The sequence below is a fragment of the Tupaia chinensis genome, unplaced genomic scaffold (assembly GCF_000334495.1).
Source record: "Tupaia chinensis unplaced genomic scaffold, TupChi_1.0 Scaffold143333_1, whole genome shotgun sequence".
NCBI lineage: Eukaryota > Metazoa > Chordata > Mammalia > Scandentia > Tupaiidae > Tupaia > Tupaia belangeri.
This window is the reverse complement of record NW_006203177.1, coordinates 100,507-118,388: the sequence shown is the minus strand read 5'-3', so window position 1 is coordinate 118,388 and position 17,882 is coordinate 100,507. Positions and strand designations below refer to the sequence as shown.

Here is a 17,882-nt window from a genome sequence, read left to right as displayed (position 1 = left end):
TGGTGAGTGCACACACTCTCTGGCAATTAAAATAATGTTACAGATCTCCCAAGCTTCAGGCTATTTGTGAAAGATGTATTAAAAGCATAAATGATGGGGCTAGCAGGTGGTGTGGTGGTTAAGGGCACTGGACTTTCACATGGCTGTCTGCAGTTCGAGTACTGGACCTGGAGGATTGCTCTTTCACTTTCTCTTGCTCTCTCTGGCTGTGTCCCTCTCTGGTCAAATTAAAATAAGTAAATAAATAATCCCTAAACAAACAAAAAAATGAATTTCATGTTTAGACTTTGGTTTCACCTCTTAAGAATGTGTCATGATAATATCCCCCAAACCAATAAAACCCTGATATTCAAAACCTTTTTGGTTGCAAGTATTTTAGATAATGGATACTCAGCCTATATCACAATGGTAGGTGACTGGATGAATTAATTCCTAACTGCCAAGATTAGTGCCTTCTTGTAACTTTTATTGATAGATCTGGTTTTTTGTTTGTTTTTTTTGGTTTTTTTTTTTTTTTTGAGAGATTTTTGCTATAGGACGCATATGCTTGCTGAAGAGGCAGACAGAGACAGAAAGCCAGAAATCACTCCCTGGGGGTGGAGGGGATGGCTACAGTCCCTTCCTCCATTCTCTTCTGGGGATTTTGGGCACCCTCGCACATGTGCCTGATGTGTTTTAAGTCACTGGGTCCAGAGCTCGAACTGCTGTCAATTGCATGAGAATCCAGCGACCTAACCATTACTCCATCTGCTGGTCCCTAGATCTGGTAATTTTTAAATTTAATATGCTGCAGAGTAATTTCCTCATAGTCACAGTTCATTTGCTATAAATATTTTTTCACATTCTGTCTTCATTTAGTTTTCATAATCTGTTCCTCCTCCTTCCCCTCCCTCCTTTTCCCTATCCCCATCCTTTCTCTTCTTCCCTTACTTCTTTTCCTTCCTTCCTTCCTTCCTTCCTTCCTTCCTTCCCTTTAGTGTCTTTTTAAAAAAATTGCCACTTAACATTTAAGATTTGATTAGTTAGATAATTCCTTTCCTTTAGGACTAATCGGTTGTTTGGAACTTTACACATGGAAAACATAACATAAATGTGTTGTTGTTGTTACAGTGGTAAGGATTACCACTTCAGGTAAAACCACCTATTTTGATTCTTACTTTTTATTTTGTGGTTCTTAGGTTCAGAATTTAACATTACGCAGCCAGAAGTTGGGTGTGTTATCTAGCTCACAGAATGGTCCACCAAAAAGCAGTAGTCAGACTCAGTCATTGACAATTTGTCACAACAAAACAACAGTGACCAGTTCAAAAATCAGCCAGCGAGATCCTTCTCCAGAAAGTAGTAAGAAAGGAGAAAGCCCGAGTCTGGAATCCCGAAGCACGGCTGTCACCCGGACATCAAGCATTCACCAGTTAATAGCACCAGGTGAGGTGACACTGCTGTTGAAATAGTTGCATTATTTGTTTGTTGTTTTAGCAGGGAGTGAAACAAAGGCTATGACTCAAATAAGAATCATACCTTTAAAACAGTTTAAAATGTGAATTTCATGAGTTAATGACAGAATATCATAACTAGCTTGAAAAAGAAGCTTAAAAAACCTAACAGCTAAAACAAACTGTAACAGTCAAATAAATGTTTTTTTTTTTTGTCAGTTGACATTTGATTAACAGCTTCATTATGTACTTGTCTCTCTTTACATTGATAAAAACTTTTAGCAGTTAAAAGTAGTTTTGCCTGTAGTTTATTAAATATGCCTGGGTGAAACAAACTTCAAATCTTGTAAAATCAAAAACACAAAGCTATATTACTGTGTTTAAGGTTGTCATTAGTGAGGAGAATTTTGGCACTTTCCAAAAAATAAAGATGTTGCATAATGGTTTTCATTACCGTGTTGCTTTTTCCATCTCTGATTTTATCTCAGAGAGGAAGATACCAGGGAATCAGTGAGTGGTTTTCATTCTTCTCAAGCTTCCAGCCCCCCGTGGGCCCCTCCTTTCTGCTCTGTCCTCAGACTCCTTACTCCCTGTGCCACTGGCACTGTGCTTGTGCGCCCTCTTCTGCAGGTCACCTCGCTCGTGCTTCTCATGCTGGAAATTCCAAGACTGTCCAGAGTGAACTTCTTTATTGTTTATTCTGTTAATCACGGAATTTCTCAGGATCAAACTTGCTTCATTTCTAGTAAATAAAGAGTTACCCGCATGCTTCTTAAAGTCAGCACCATTTGCTTATGTTTTTGATCCTATCTTTTAAAAAAAAATCTGCTCCTGATTTTGTTTAGAAGATATTTTAGTATTTTTTATCTTCTATGGTGGATCCATTCTTTTGTTTCTCAAGGGTACTTAGGTCTCCCCTATTCTTAATATATTTGCCTGTATTTTTATATCAGTATGAATTGATTATTGAGTGTGAGAGAGACGCACAGGACTAGACACCTCACATATGCTTTATTAAAAATCTGCCTTTATTCCACCAACCTCATCAGGTAAGCATTATCTTTCTATCCTTTTATAACTCTAGTTTACATTTTTTTAAAGTTCATTTATCTCTCTTTTTTTTTTTTTGGAGAGGTTTTTGCTATAGGGCGCGTGTGCTCACCAGACAGACAGAGACAGAGAGACAGAAAGCGAGAAATCACCCCCCAGAGGGGATGGTCATGCCGCAATCCCTTCTCCTCCATTCTCCTCTCGGGATCTTGGGCATGCACACACACGCGCCCAGCGTGAGTTTTAAGCCACCGGGTCCGGGACGCGAACCGCGGTTGACTACGTGGGAATCCAGCGACATAGCCATTACGCTAACTGCTGATTCCCTTATCTCTTCTTTTTTAAAAGTTTATTTGTTTATCTCTTCTTTGAGGGAGAGAACCAACACCACAACCGGTCTTTATGCTGCGATTCACCCCCAGCCTCAGGCCCCTGGATCACAGGCGCACCTGTGCATGTATCGTGTGTGCACCAGGAAAACCGTGGGCATGAAATGATGGCCTCCTGATGGGGGTGTCTTGCCCCCATTCTCCTGCTGTTGTACCATTTGGGGCCCTGTTTAATTTTTAAAGATTCCTTTTATAGTACTAAAGTGTGCTTTTTTTTTTTTTCTTACCTAAACCTGTTTATCTTTGAATGTGTCTTCCAATATTATCTGCATCACCAAATCTCAAAATCCTGGCATTGTCTAATTCCCTTAGAGTGCTCGCTTCAGCAGCACATATGCTAATTCCCTTGGCTAGACATTCCTCCTCACTCTGGGGGCGGGCAGGTGGCATGGTGGTTATGGTTCTGGACTGCCACATGGCCAACGATGATTTGAGTCCTGGACCTGGAGGCTTGCTTCTCACTTTCTTTTTCTCTCATGGTCTCTCTGGTCAAATTAAAAAGTAAATAATAATAAAATTAAATTAATACATAATTATAAAAAGTACATTAAAGAAAAGTTTTTCCTCACTCTGAACTTCTGTAGCATTTTATGCTGCTGCTTTTTATTTATTTAAAATATTTTTTTGCTAGAGAGCTGGTGCACTCATCAGACAGAAAAAAGTGAGAAAGCTTCCCTAGGAGGATGGCCACATCACAGTCCTTTCTCCTTCCTCGTCTTGGGCTTTTGGGAATGCACACACAAATGCCTAGCATGCTATCAAGCTGCTGAGTCTGGGGCCGCACATGCTCCGCCATGTGGGATCAACTGCTTTGCACTGACCACGTTATGAGCCCTGTTTTAAATATAGGTATTTATGTGCTTATTGATCCTTGCTTCTCTATTAGGTGATAAGTCCCTTGAGGGTAGGATAGTAATATTGGGGACTTATGTTTTTGTTCGCTACTACGTTAACACTGTGCATTTATTAACTTTTAAAATAATTTTTCAGGTTTATCTTTTATTTTTTTTTAAAGCTTATATACTTATTTCTTCTGTGAGTGAGAGAGAAAGAGACAGACAAGACAGAGATACAGCACCCCCAAGAGGGTTCTGACACTGTAATCCAGCCCCAGCTGCAGCCCACCCTGGAGCATGGGCACTGTATACCCGGCGTGCTCAGGGAGGTCTCTGAATGCAAACCTGGAACCCTCCCATGAGAGCCCACCTTGCAGCACATTGCGTTTACCCTGAATCTTGGCAGCACTAAGTGTGCCTTAAAATGTGCTTGCCCACAGCAGGTGGGCAGTGTGTGTTTGTTGAGTTAATGTGTTTTCTCCCCCCGTTTGGATTCTGAAAATTATAGTGCAGTTTTTCCCATCTGTTCTAATTAAGTATTACTCTATTTAAATTATTAAATCTGAATCTTAGGCGCCAGCAGATGGTGTGGTGGTAAGGCGCTAGACTTCCACATGGCCAACCATAGTTCAAGTCCTGGACCTGGTGGCTTGCTTTCTCACTTTACCATTCTCTCTTTCTCTCTGGTCAAATTAGAAAATAATAATAATGAATAAAATTAAATAATTATTTTTAAAAATCAGAATTTTAGACAGTAACAAGCTTTGATATAGTGTATGAATTATTAAATCCATTCATAGCATAGTTAGATGTGAATTCTTTTTGTTACAAACATTTGTATGCCAGGCTCTGCTCTCTTTATGGCTTGATAGTTAGGTTTTTGCACTGAATCGTGCAGAGTACTCTCAGCCTCAAAGCACTAGCTGGCCAGTGTTGACAAGAATGATTGTAGGGACCAGCAGTTAGCGTAATGGCTATGTCGCTGGACTCCCACGTAGTCGACCGCGGTTCGCGTCCTGGACCCGGTCCAGGACCGGGTCCCGGTTCATTCCAAAGGGAATGAAATTAGAGTGGATCTTTGCTGTTATGCTTGCAAAAATATTTCTTTAGTTCTAAGAGTGGGATAATAACACCCATTCCACAGGCATTTTGTGAGTATAAATGAGAGATAGGAAGTACTTTGTGCTCCTTGGAGGAAAAGGCAGTCCATTGTAGGGCAAGATTTTGTAGATTCACCTTTTTGAATACTTTATAGTGTAGTCTGTATCCACACATTTGTAAAGGTCTGCTGTAAAATATTGCATCTTAGATTGAAGGGCTAGTCTACTTATGATGTGGAAATTATTTTGTTAGGTGAGATTTTATACCCAGTTTCCTTTTCTTTTTCGTTACAATTAATGTGCATCTATTAAACTCTAAATGGCATCTTCCTTCAGGTGTTAATGAGATTTTTTAAGGATTACCCAGTTTTAAATACTAATCAAGCATAAAGCTTTCAAAGAAGTTGTTGGAAGTTTTTATAAGGTTGTTGTTAAAAATACCATTGGATATAAAAATAGATGCAAAATGTTACGTAGTCTCTATCTTAACATTCTGAGATTAAAAAAATATTGCCATCTTTAGATCTTTTTAAGTATGTATAATTTTTACATAATATTAAAACTAACCAGTTATTTGAGTTTATCTTTTAGGTATCCCCCTTTCCATTCTTATTTATATTAAAAATTTTATTTTATTCTTTTTTAATTTTAATTTACATTTAACCAAATATATCGTTACAGTCTATAGCATTGGCTTTTCCAGCATGAATACCGTGTATATGAGTCCAGATCCGTTCTTATTTAGATAGGGTATCAGTAGCATTTTCTGCTGTGGAAACATGTACTGGTGTGCAGAAGAGGCACAATGATGGAGGAACGAACTACTTACAGCTCAGTTGTGCCGGTTCTTCTGTATATCTGTCTGTGTTGTGAGTGACTCCTCATAGAAATTACTGTAGGATTTTTTTGTTTTGTTATTTGGTGTGGGTGATGGGGAAACAAGCTTGTTTAGATGGCATGGATTTCTGACTGCCTCATTGTCTATAGCAAAACTAGTGTTCTCCTAGCTTTGGGATGGCCCCTATGCTTCAGTTCTTAGTTACAGTGTTTATTTACCTGTGCTACAGAATTTATATGTGTGTCTTGCTTAATTGAATTACATTTTATACAAAACATTTTCGGGGTCACATAAGATAGATCTTCAGCTCAAATTTGGAAACTCACATGGGAAGCTTTATAAGTTAACACCTTGACTGTTAGTTCAAAGCGTGTTTAGATATAGATCTTTTGTTTCATGAACTCTATGAGTTTTGGCATAGCATTTTTATGATTTTGAAGTTACCTTTTATATATTAAACTGGTTTAGTAATGATATGCCTATTCTTTCTCAAAGAAGAAATTCAAATGTATCAACTTTGTTAGAAGTTAATATAGATTTATTGGTGACCTATAAAATTTAATAAGAATAAATCATGAAGATTCTGAATTCATTTGTTTTAGGCAATTTTACTTTGAAATGTATCACACAGTACAGCTTATTTTATGAAATGTTCATAGTTTTCCAAGGAAAACTTTTCTTTAATTTTCAAATCATTCTAGAGGACTTATAATAGAATTCTGATGATAATGACTTTTATTTTAACATTGAAGAGATTTTTTAAATAAATACTAATTGTCATTTTTTTCTCTCACAGCTTCATATTCTCCAATGCAGCCTCATTCTTTAATAAAACATCAGCAGATTCCTCTTCATTCACCTCCTCCCAAGGTTTCCCATCATCAACTGATACTACAACAGCAGCAACAGCAAATTCAGCCAATCACACTTCAGAATCCAACTCAAGACCCACCCCCATCCCAGCATTGTATGCCACTCCAAAACCATGGCCTTCCTCCAGCTCCGAGTAACGCCCAGTCACAGCATTGCTCACCAATTCAGAGTCACCCCCCTCCTTTGACAGTGTCTCCTAGTCAGTCACAGTCAGCGCAGCAGTCCGTAGTGGTGTCTCCTCCCCCACCTCATTCACCAAGTCAGTCTCCTACTATAATTATTCATCCACAGGCACTTATTCAGCCGCACCCTCTTGTGTCATCAGCTCTCCAGCCAGGACCAAATCTGCAGCAGTCCACTGCTAATCAGGTGCAAACTACAGCACAGCTGAATCTTCCATCCCATCTTCCACTTCCAACTTCCCCTGTTGTACACATTGGCCCAGTTCAGCAGTCTGCCTTGGTGTCTCCCAGTCAGCAGATTGTCTCTCCAACCTCACACCAGCAATATTCAACCCTGCAGTCTTCTCCAATCCCAATTGCAACCCCTCCACAGATGTCGACATCTCCTCCAGCTCAGATTCCGCCACTGCCCTTGCAGCCTATGCAGTCTTTACAAGTGCAGCCTGAAATTCTATCTCAGGGCCAGGTTTTGGTGCAGAATGCATTGGTGTCAGAAGAGGAGCTTCCAGCCGCAGAAGCTTTGGTCCAGTTGCCATTTCAGACCCTTCCTCCTCCACAGACTGTGGCGGTAAACCTGCAAGTACAACCTCCAGCACCTGTTGATCCACCAGTGGTAAGCCCTTGGAAGCTCTTTGACTTTCTTGCTGAACTAAAAGTAAAAACTTTTTTCTCTCACATTATGTTATATCGCTAGCTCTAAATGCCTATGAACTTAAAAAGCTTGACATTTCCATATGTCAGTGTTCTGACAAATGCTGTATAGGCAAGAAAACAAAAGAGATGCCTTTGTTTGTTTACTGTGGTTGCATGCTTGATTATTTGTGATGGTTATTAAAGTCCCTCGTTAATTTTATTACTATTTAAACAAATCCATCTGCTATCTTTACAGAGTTGATTTTTTTTCCCCAAGGGAATGCATTTGAACCAGTGTCATCTGCACAAAGTTTTTTCACTTAAGGTGATTATCCTTCATAGATCCCTTCTGTTGGCTTGTGTGTTTTTAAACGTACGGTTTATCTAGCTAAACTTTTTGGTTGTATGCTCTCTGAAGTCCTGGGCCACTTAGGGCCTTTGGTTTCAAGGTGGAGAGGTATGTTTGTATGATGTAATTTTTTTGATAAAATTGTCTTTTAACTAAAATTCTGAAAAAAATTATTCTGTGGAAGAATCCCACTATAAAAAAATAATAACAGATCATCTTACAGAATGATTAAACTTATGATTTTTATTTCTACTAAAAAATATGCTTTAAATATTTCCATTTAAGAAATTGAAAAATCTCAGTGGATGAATTTAATATTGAGGATGAAAATAATCCATTCGGAGAAGTAAAAGTTTTGAATAATTGAGATTGTAGTGAAATTTATTGGAATAAGTCTCTCAGAAGGTTACACATTGCCTAAAAAGGGAAATTACCTTAAAAAAAATTCTTTACACATTTTGTAGAAGGCTTTTTAAGATGCACAAAATAATGTATAATAAAATTTAAATAAGATCTCTAATTTCTTAGTCAGAATGATCAAATTCATAATTTCTAGTTGAGGAAGAGTTTCCTAAAGGGTGGTTTTGATAAACCTTATTAAAGAGATTTCATCCCATTAACTTAGAAAAAAAGGCGTTTCAGAGTCCGTTCTTTATTGGGACACTTTTTGATTTTCTATGTAAATTTATAGATTTTTTTTTTGTTCTGTCATTCTGACTGATTTTAATAGGTGTAAATAAATTGAATTCCACTTTCTGTTCACTTTTATTGAATAAAAAAAAATAGTAGACATCTAGATATGTTTTGTCATTTAATTACCACATCTGTATTTTCTTTGAATGGATTTTTGAGGAGTCTAAAATGAATATTGTAACAAAAACACAGGCTTAGGAAGTAGACAGTACCTTCAAAGAAATTAAATTAAATTTATTTTCTTATTATATATTTTGGGGATTAGGGTTTTTAAAATTTTTTTAAAAAGAATTATTTATTTAACTTTATTTGTTTATTGTTGTTCTCAGTTTGGCCAGTCAGAGAGACAGAGAGGGAGAAAGAGTGAGAAAGCAAGCAACACGGTCCGGCACGTGTACCGTGGTCAGCCATGTAGGAGTCTAGTGCCTTAATCACCATGCCACCTGCTAGCCCTAGTGATTAGGTTTTTTTTTTTTAAAAGATTTTATTTAACTTTATTTATTATTATTATCATTGTTATTTTCCAGTTTGATCAGAGAGAGACACAGAGAGAGAGAGGAAGTGAGAAAGCAAGCCACCAGGTCTGAGACTTGAACCATGGTTGGCCATGTGGGAATCCAGCACCCTTAACCACCCTGCCACTTGCCAGCCCCAGTGATTAGGTTTTTAACAAGTAAAAAATGAAAACTTTTCAGTATTCCTTATATTTTTCTAATTGTTTTTATTAGAGGAAACCTTTGGAGGAACACATTTGGGATAGAAATATCAAAAACGATACATTGAAAATGAGTTAGATTAAAGCTAAAATTACTTCAGGTCCAATTTTGTTGCTTCACCTCCCTTTTGTCCCATTTTTGTCGTTCTCTTCCCTTTTGTTATTTTTTATTTGATGGAGGGCGTGTGCACTCACTAGAGAGAGGCAGAATGAGAGGGGGAAAGCATGGGGAATGGTCATACCAGTAACCCCTTCTCCATTTCTCCCTGATTTGGGGATTTGGGGCTTGCACCCACATGCGCCTGGCATGTTTCTCAAACTTCTCAGTTGGGAGCTTGTACTGCATGGTCAGCCATTTGGAATCTCTCTCTCTTAATCACCAAGCCATAAGGCTGGCCTCCTACTCCTTTTATAAATTAGAAAGAAAATGATCATTTTTGTAAGTTTTTTTATGACATTTTTTACGATGTCACTTATATGGTCATTATACTAGCTATAGATCTTTCTGTGTGACCTTTTTGTTTCACCTTTTACCTTTCTTTCAGTAATACAGTTTATTAAATTGCTTTATGCTCCTTTTTTATTATCTTTGACCAGTTGTATTTTTTTCCCCACAAAAACACATTTTTTTGCACAAATTACTTTCCTGATTGTTTCAAAGTACAGAGAAATTTATTTCTTAAGAGACATGGAATTGTTAAGATGAGCGTAAATTAAAGTAAAATTAGTATATTTTTAAAAAGATGTATTCATCAAAGAATTGAAGTTTTTATATTGACATTTTGGGTATAAATAAGGTATGTTGAAGTTAGATCACTTAGAAGTAATAAACAAATGATTCTCAGTTTATTTAGGACAGAAACTGGTGAGAATAATGGGATTTAGTGAGAGAAGTTTATGGTCTTTGCTACTTTTAAGATAGTTACAGTTACGAGCTAAATAGTAATTGCTGTGTGTAGTTCCAAGTGATTTTGTGAGCAAAACCTCCACTTTGGGTTTTACAGAGCTTCAGTTGTCACATTTAGAGTTTATAATGCTGATTGTGCCAATGTCTGTGACAGATTTGTCATGCCACTTTTGTTCATTAACTCATTTTGCTTTTACATGGGAGACTTGGAAGAAAGTGTGTACAGCTAGATTAACTATAAAGAAATATTTTACAGTATTCTGTGATAGATTATTTCAAAATATATTATTTGTGTTGTGATTCCATTCTTTAAAACTCTTTAATTATTTTTAAAATTAGAATTCTGTGCATGATCAAACTTTTATTCCTTGAAAGATGCTAGAGGGCCAGCCAGTTGCATGGTGGTTAAGGTGGCTGGATTCCAGGTGTTCAAGTCTCAGCCCAGCAGCTTGAAAAACATGCCAGACACATGTGTGTGGGTGCCCAAGATCCTGAGAGCAGAAGAGAAGGGATTACAGCATGCCTATTTTCCCTTGGGGGTGATTTTTTATTTTTCCCTCTCTGTCTTTGTCTCTCTAGCAAGCACAGGTACCCTATCACATAAATTTTAAAAATAAAATAAAGGAAAAAGATACTTTCACAGATGTTTGCATTACATGTGGCAATATTAAGATGAAAGGAATTTTCATTTTTTAAAGAATTATTTAGTTTTATTTATTATTATTATTATTATTTAATTTGACCAGAGAGAGACAGAGGGAAAGTGAGCAAGAAAGCCACCAGGTCTGGGACTCAAACCAGTCAACCATGTGGGAGCCTAGCACCTTCACCACCACACACCATCTGCCAGCCCTGGGAGTTTTAAGAAAAGATAATGCTCTTTGAAAGAAGGTAGGATCTAGTACAGGAATGTTATGCATAGTAATAGATAAACTGAGCCAGTTGATAAAACCATACTCTGCATTAGCACCCGTACCCCACCACTCATGTTCATCAGTGTGGTAACAGATGCCCCTTTTGTTTGTTTCTTTATTCTTTTTGTAGATTTTTTTTTTTTTTTTTGAGAGAGAGATTTTTCTTACAGGGCGTGTGTGCTTGCCAGAAAGACAGAGAGAGACAGAAAGTGAGAGATCACCCCCTGGGGGGATGGCTACGCCGCAATCCCTTCTCCTTCATTCTCCTCTTGGGATGTTGGGCATGCATGCACATGTGCCCTGTGTGAGCTTAAGCCACTGGGTCTGGGACTTGAACCGTGGTCAACTACATGGGAGTCCAGCAACATAGCCATTATGCTACTAGTCCCTCTTTTGTTTATTTCTAATTGCCAGAGGATGTGAGCTCAATAGAGAAAGAGTGAAAGCACCCTCTAGTGGCGTGGGCACGCTGCAGTCTCTTCTTTTTCATTTCTCCATCCCATCCAGACTTGGGGGCACACATGCACATGCACCTGGTGTGACTTTCAGTTTGCAAGGGCCGAGATTCAACAATGCCAGCCACATGACATCAGCCTCCCTTATTCACCAGGCTGCAGTAGTGGCCCTGCATTTTTTTGTTTGTTGGTTGGTTCTTGTTTATTTTTGTTTATTTTCTTTTCTTACCCCCGCCCCCGATTTTTTTTCTTCTGTATTGAGCATTATCATCATTTAAAAAATTATCGTCATGAACAGGTGTTAAAAGCTGTCATCCTTGCAGTGCACAGTAACAACAGGCCACCTTCCCTTCTGAGATCCACACATGAGATGGGGGCATCTCTTGTGAAACAGGTTTCTAGGTGCGACTTGTGAGCAAATGACTTTTAAAACTTAACCTATTTGGTAGCTGATTTTGCATGTTATATATAACAGATCTGTAACAGTAGGGTCTTTCAGTTTTTTTTTTTTTTTTTTTAAGAGGTTTTTGCTATAGGGCGCATGTGCTCGCCAGAAAGAGACAGAGAGACAGAAAGCGAGAAATCACCCCCCAGCGGGGATGGCCACGCCACAATCCCTTCTCCTCTATTCTCCTCTTGTGATCTTGGGCACGCACACACATGCGCCCAGCATGAGTTTAAGCCGCCGGGTACAGGACTTGAACTGCGGTCGACTATGTGGGAGTCCAGCGACATAGCCATTACGCTAACTGCTGGTCCCGGGTCTTTCAGTTTTAAAAAGAGTAACAAGATGTTTTATTCTATGAGAGTCTTGGAAAAAATTTTTTTAAGTTTGCAATAGGGTACGTGTGACTTGTGGAAGACAGAGAGAGAAAGAGAAAGTGAGAAAGCACTCCTTAGAAGAAAATGCCCACAGTCAATCCTTTCTCCGTTCTCCTCTCGGGATTTTGGGCACATACACACGTACCACTAGGTCTGGACTTGAACCGCGCAGTTGGCCATTTGGGATACAGCCACCTTAACCACCACATTCCCTGCTGACCCAGGAAATATTTTATTTTATATTTTTAGCTCTATTGCTTATTGTTAGGTTTTCCTTTAGAGGTGGAACTTCAGTTTCTTTTAGAACACGTTGTTTATATGCCTTTCAGAAACTTGACCACGTTTATGTTTAATTTTATGTACTTCAAGTTACAAACTTTTCAATAGTTAAAATACATACAATTTTAGGTGTCGCAAGGCTTTTCGTAAATGTTGAAAGTTTTCATTTTTTAAACATTTTTCGGAATATGAATTAGTCTGGTATGTAATCTTAAAAAAATAATGGTCCTTGTAAATTTAAGTAATAAGCTTTGTACACAAAAGAAGGGAAGCGAATTGTTTTGGAGTTTATTTTGAGTAATTTGTCATCCGTCATAAGTGATGGGTAAATAAATAATAAACAAAAGATTAAAACATCTATATCAGTTGTTAGAAGTACACTTTGCAAATTAAGCCTTAAGTTTAATAAAACAGCAGTAATAACTTATTTCTAGTTACGGAGCTCTTCCCCAGAGTGCTTTTGAGTCCACCTTCCTTGAAAAGTATAATCTTAACAATTGAATAATAAGGTAGTTAAAAGTTAAAAACTTAACAACTCTCTTTCTTAAGTATTGAATAGTATTAGAGAACTAGAAAAATAATGTCAGGGGGCCAGCAGGTGGCGTGGTGATTAAGGGCACTGGACTCCCACATGGCTGACCGTGGTTCGAATTCCGGATCTGGCAGCTGCCTTTCTCACATTCCCCCTGTCTCTCTCTGATTAACAAGTTAATAGTGATGATGCATAAAATGAAATAAAATAAATTAAAAAAAAATAATGTCAGATGGGTTAGGTTGTGGGTGTGCATGGCTGTATGTGTGTGTATTGTTTCAGAAAGATATTTCCTGCTTGCAAAGATTCATTAGATTCTTAAGCAGAACAGAAAAGATGTAATTGCATTTTTGTAGATACTCAAATACTAGTCATCATAATATGATCTTTAATTAATGAAGGACGGGGTGTAGCCTCTTGGCAGTATATTTTCTAATGTATTGTATGTCATTTGAAGATTTACTTAATGTGCTTGTGAGCAGTATCGGTATCTAATGACAGAAGTTAACAAAAATAATTATTTGGTTGTATAAAATAAAAAGTTCTTTTTTAATTCTCAAAGTTAAAAATATGTCAAAACTTGACTATCATCTTCTTGGAATCTTTAGTGATGTTTGGTACTCACTTTCAGTGTAGTATCAAAACTATTTTAGAAAACTGAGTAATTTGAAAGTTTCCTTTCAACCTGTCAGAATAGTCACTTGCCTTGTATTTAAATTATATACACCGAGAATTTAGTTTTTTAAAATAAAGGGCACTTCATTAAATTTATTTTTTGAAACACTTTAAGGCAGTGTGATTTATCTTTGCAGGTTTATCAAGTTGAAGATGTGTGTGAAGAAGAAATGCCAGAAGAGTCAGATGAATGTGTCCGGATGGATAGAACACCCCCACCACCAACATTGTCTCCTGCAGCGGTGACTGTGGGGAGAGGAGAAGATTTGAGTTCTGAACATCCTTTGTTAGGTGAGGAAATACAAAATTTAGGGAACTTTTTCTACTGAGTAAATGTCAGTAATGGTAAAATCTTTTTTCACTTGAGATGGAATTAAGGAATTAATTCCTGTAGCTAATCATTGGAAAGGATAGATTCGAATTCACGTTTTTGTTTTTTGATGAAGAACAGCCTAAAGAGTGAATAAGAATTATTTGCCTCCTTGGACAATTCTTTAATACCAGGGAAGCTAAGTAGTTCATAAATTTTTCAGAGGAATCCAAATGAGAATCATATAATTTCAGTCTTCTAATATTTAGTGGTCTGTGCAGATGTGTTTCATATGCCATTCGGGTTCACTGTCAAGGTATGTCTAGCTTAAAAATTAGAATAAGTCAGGTCAACCGGTGGTATGATAGTTAAAGCAACTGGATCCCATATGGTTGATGTGCAATTCAAGTCTCAGACTCAGCCACTCGAACGATATGCATGCATGTGTGTGTGTGTTTGTGAGCATGCCCAAAATCTTGCAAGGAGGTAGAAATGGAGGAGACGGGATTCTCCATGGCGGTGCTCTCTTGCTTTCTCATTCTTTTCCTCTCTCTTCAGTGAGCATATACCCTCTAGCAAATTGAACAAAATAAAGAAGGGGGGGATACAATATGCAAAAGATACATGGAGGATCTAGTCTGAAAGAGATATACCAATAAAAAAGCAAAGAAAAGACTAAATCAAAATTCTAGGTCTGACCCTGTAGCCTAGTGGTTAAAGGAGTAGTATGGCCGACACTGGCTCAGGTCTCAGCCATGGCAACTTGAAAAACATGCTGGTGCGTGTGTGTATGTGTGCGCCCTCCATCCCAGGATGGAGACGGGGTTGTGCCGTGACCTTGCCCCACTGGGGGTGCTCTCTCCGTCTCCTCTTTGTCTCTGGTGAGTGCATGTGCCCTCTGGCCAAGAAAGAAAAAATTCTATCGAAAGATTTGAATTATACTTTCCAAAAGTTACAGAGCATTCTAACTCATATCTGATATTTCTCACAATTGTTTATGATCCAGGCTGAATACATGCTTTAAAAAGTGTTAACACTGGGGCCGGCAGTTGCATGGTGGTTAGGGGCGCTGGACTCCCATATGGCTGACCTCAGTTCAAGTCCTGCATCTGGTGGCTTGCTTTTTCACCTTCTCTCTCTCTCACTTTGTCCCCTCTGGGATATATATATATATGTATGTATGTATGTATGTATGAATAAGTTTTAAAAATAAAATAATTCTTTTAAATAAAAAAAGTGTTAATACTTATAGTACTCAAGGTAAGCTTCATTAATTTTTACAAGAGAGATGGGTTTTAAAAATCTCATATTTACACATTTTAATTCTTTCCCCTCCTTCACTACTTCTACGGAGTGTAAGTAAATATCCTGTGTACTTTTTAAAAATCTCTACACTCTGCCTCACAGGATCAAATTTACTGTGAACACTAGGTACTTACTAAAACATAAGTATAACCTACAGCCCGATGTCTGTCTTAAGAAAAAGATATGTTCTGTGTGGTTTTTGTTTGTTTGTTGTAGAGGTTTTTGCCTTAGAGCATTTAGACTCTCTGGAGAGAGAGAGAGAGAGAGAGAGAGAGAGAAATTACCCCCTGGGGGGGATGGGCAAGCCAAAATCCCTTCTCCATTCTCCTCCCAGAATCTTGGGCATGCATACATGCACAAGTACCTGGCATGAGTTTGAAGACACCAGGGCACAGGACTAGAACCGAGGTCAGCCATGTGGTAGTCCAGGATGTAACTGCTACATCATCTCCTGGCCTCTGTTGTGTGTTTTTGTTTGTTTGTTTTGTTTTTTAAATGTATGTATATTTTACTTGGGTCAGGGATTGGCAAACTAAGCTCACTGTTCAAATCTTCCCTGCTGTTTATTTTTGTATGGTCCAAGCTAAGGATGGTTTTAAAATTTTTGAATGGTAGAAAAATATCAGGAGTAATTGTTTATATCATGTGAAAATTATGTGAAATTCAAATTTCATCATCCATTAAAAAAAAGTTGGAAGGAACATAGTTATAGTCACTTGTTCAGATATTTTCTGTGTCTGCTTCTGTGACAATGACCACAAAGTTGAGTAGTTGCTCTTTACAGAACTTTGCTGACCCTTGCTCTAAATAGTACTGACCTTTCTTCAGGCTCTGTTGTAAGCACTCAGTGCTGTCGAGCAGTCCCATGGTCCTCATGGTCACTTTCAGCTGGGAAGGCGTGGAAACAGCTTGTAGAGGGCCCTGACCCTGTCTGCTGTCAAAGCAGCCCTGGCCCTCTACTTTCTCCAGCATGCCTCATACCTTTCTCCTCCCTTCTCTCAGGGCTTTATTTCCTTACTCTATTGTAAGTGTCTGGAAAGCATAGGAGGGGAAATGTAATTTTCTTTTAACATTGTCTCCCTCTTGGAGAATAAACAAAACAAAACAAAAGATTACTTGATAAAATGATGTAGAATTATGGCCCAGCCTGGGAGACATGATGGTAGCATACTGGACTCAGTGCTAGGAACCACGTGGCCCACTGCCAGTTTAGTTCCTGATGGTTTTAACCTGAAACGTGTCAGGAGTTACATGCCCAGGATCCTGAGGAGCTGGGGGACAAGGGAAGAGCAGGAGTGCGACATGATGGGACCTGTTAACTTGCTTTCTGTGTGCACATACACGCTCTCTATCACAAAATGGAAATAAAACTTTAAACATTTTATATAACAGATTTTTTTTTTTTTTGTAGAGGTTTTTGCTATAGGGTGCGTGCCGTGCGCTCGCCAGATAGGCAGAGAGAGACAAAGAGACAGAAAGCGAGAAATCACCCCCCAGGAGGGATGGCCACGCCACAATCCCTTCTCCTCCATTCTCTTCTTGAGATCTTGGGCGAGCATGCACACGTGCCTGGCGTGAGTTTTAAGCCACTGGGTCCGGGACATGAACCGCTGTCGACTACATGGGAGTTCAGCGACATAGCCACTGTGCTAACTGCTGGCCCCTGTAACAGATTTTTAAAAAAGATTCATTTTGTTTTTTAAGTTTGCTTATTTATTTCTTCCATGAGTAAGAGAGAGAGAGAGAGTGAGAGTGAGAGTTGGTGCTCTTAACAAGGTCTTGACACTAGTCCACTCCCAGCCTCAGCCAGCCCTGAATCATGGGCATCCCAGGGCCTGGTGTGCTTAGGGAGACCTCTGGAACCCACCTATGTGGGTCAGCTGGTAGAGTGTTACCTCTTACCACTGCAGCACACTCCGGCCTCAGACTTGTTATTATAAATGTATAAACATTATTTAAAAGTAAGAAACATCCATACCAAAATAAAAAGCTCATAGCTCTTGCTTACAAAATGAGACTGTGAATAAACAATAGTAACTTGTGACCAAGTGATGCTAGTTAACGTGGGTTTTCTTTCACACTTGTCTTAAATTGTCTTTCTGTTCTGTATATGTCAATGTTTCTTGCATTTTCAATTTCAACAGCTTATTATAAACTGGCAAATAATAGCTATTAGCATCTTCAAAAAGTCAGTAACGAGGCCAGCTGGTGGCGTGCTGGGTAAGGTGGCTAGATTCCACATGGCTCGTTGTGTGGTTGGAATCCTGGACCGGGCGACTTGAAAACATGGTAGATATGCATGTCTCTCTGCTCAGAATCCCTAGAGGAGATTGGAAAAGTGGTTATAGTGTGGCCATCCCACATTGGGGGGGTGCCTTTTTTTTTTTTTAAAGAGGTTTTTGCTTTAGGGCACATGTACTCACCAGAGAGAGACAGAGACAGTGAGAAAGAAAGTGAGAAATCACCCTCCAGGGGAATGGCCACACCACAGTCCCCTCTCTTTCATTCTTCTCTCTGGAGTTAGGATACATACACATACGTGCCCCCCCACCGGGTCCAGGACTCAGCCACGCAGTCAGCCAGGGGGGATCC

The 17,882-nt window shown here is 38.7% G+C and overlaps 1 protein-coding gene across 6 annotated transcripts in view; it reads left to right on the top strand.

Annotated features, from left to right (window-relative positions):
• The window catches only part of PHC3 (polyhomeotic homolog 3), an 87,743-nt gene that overhangs the window by 41,364 nt on the left and 28,497 nt on the right, over positions 1-17,882 (top strand). For 5 of the 6 annotated variants that reach the window (XM_006163854.3, XM_027766421.1, XM_014582254.2 and 2 more), the window contains 4 exons: positions 1,179-1,425; positions 6,443-7,314; positions 7,612-7,659; positions 13,813-13,966. In XM_006163854.3, coding sequence (XP_006163916.1) covers positions 1,179-1,425; positions 6,443-7,314; positions 7,612-7,659; positions 13,813-13,966 — 1,321 coding nt within the window. The remainder of the gene's footprint in view (positions 1-1,178; positions 1,426-6,442; positions 7,315-7,611; positions 7,660-13,812; positions 13,967-17,882) is intronic. The other variant, XM_006163855.3, reaches the window with a different exon arrangement.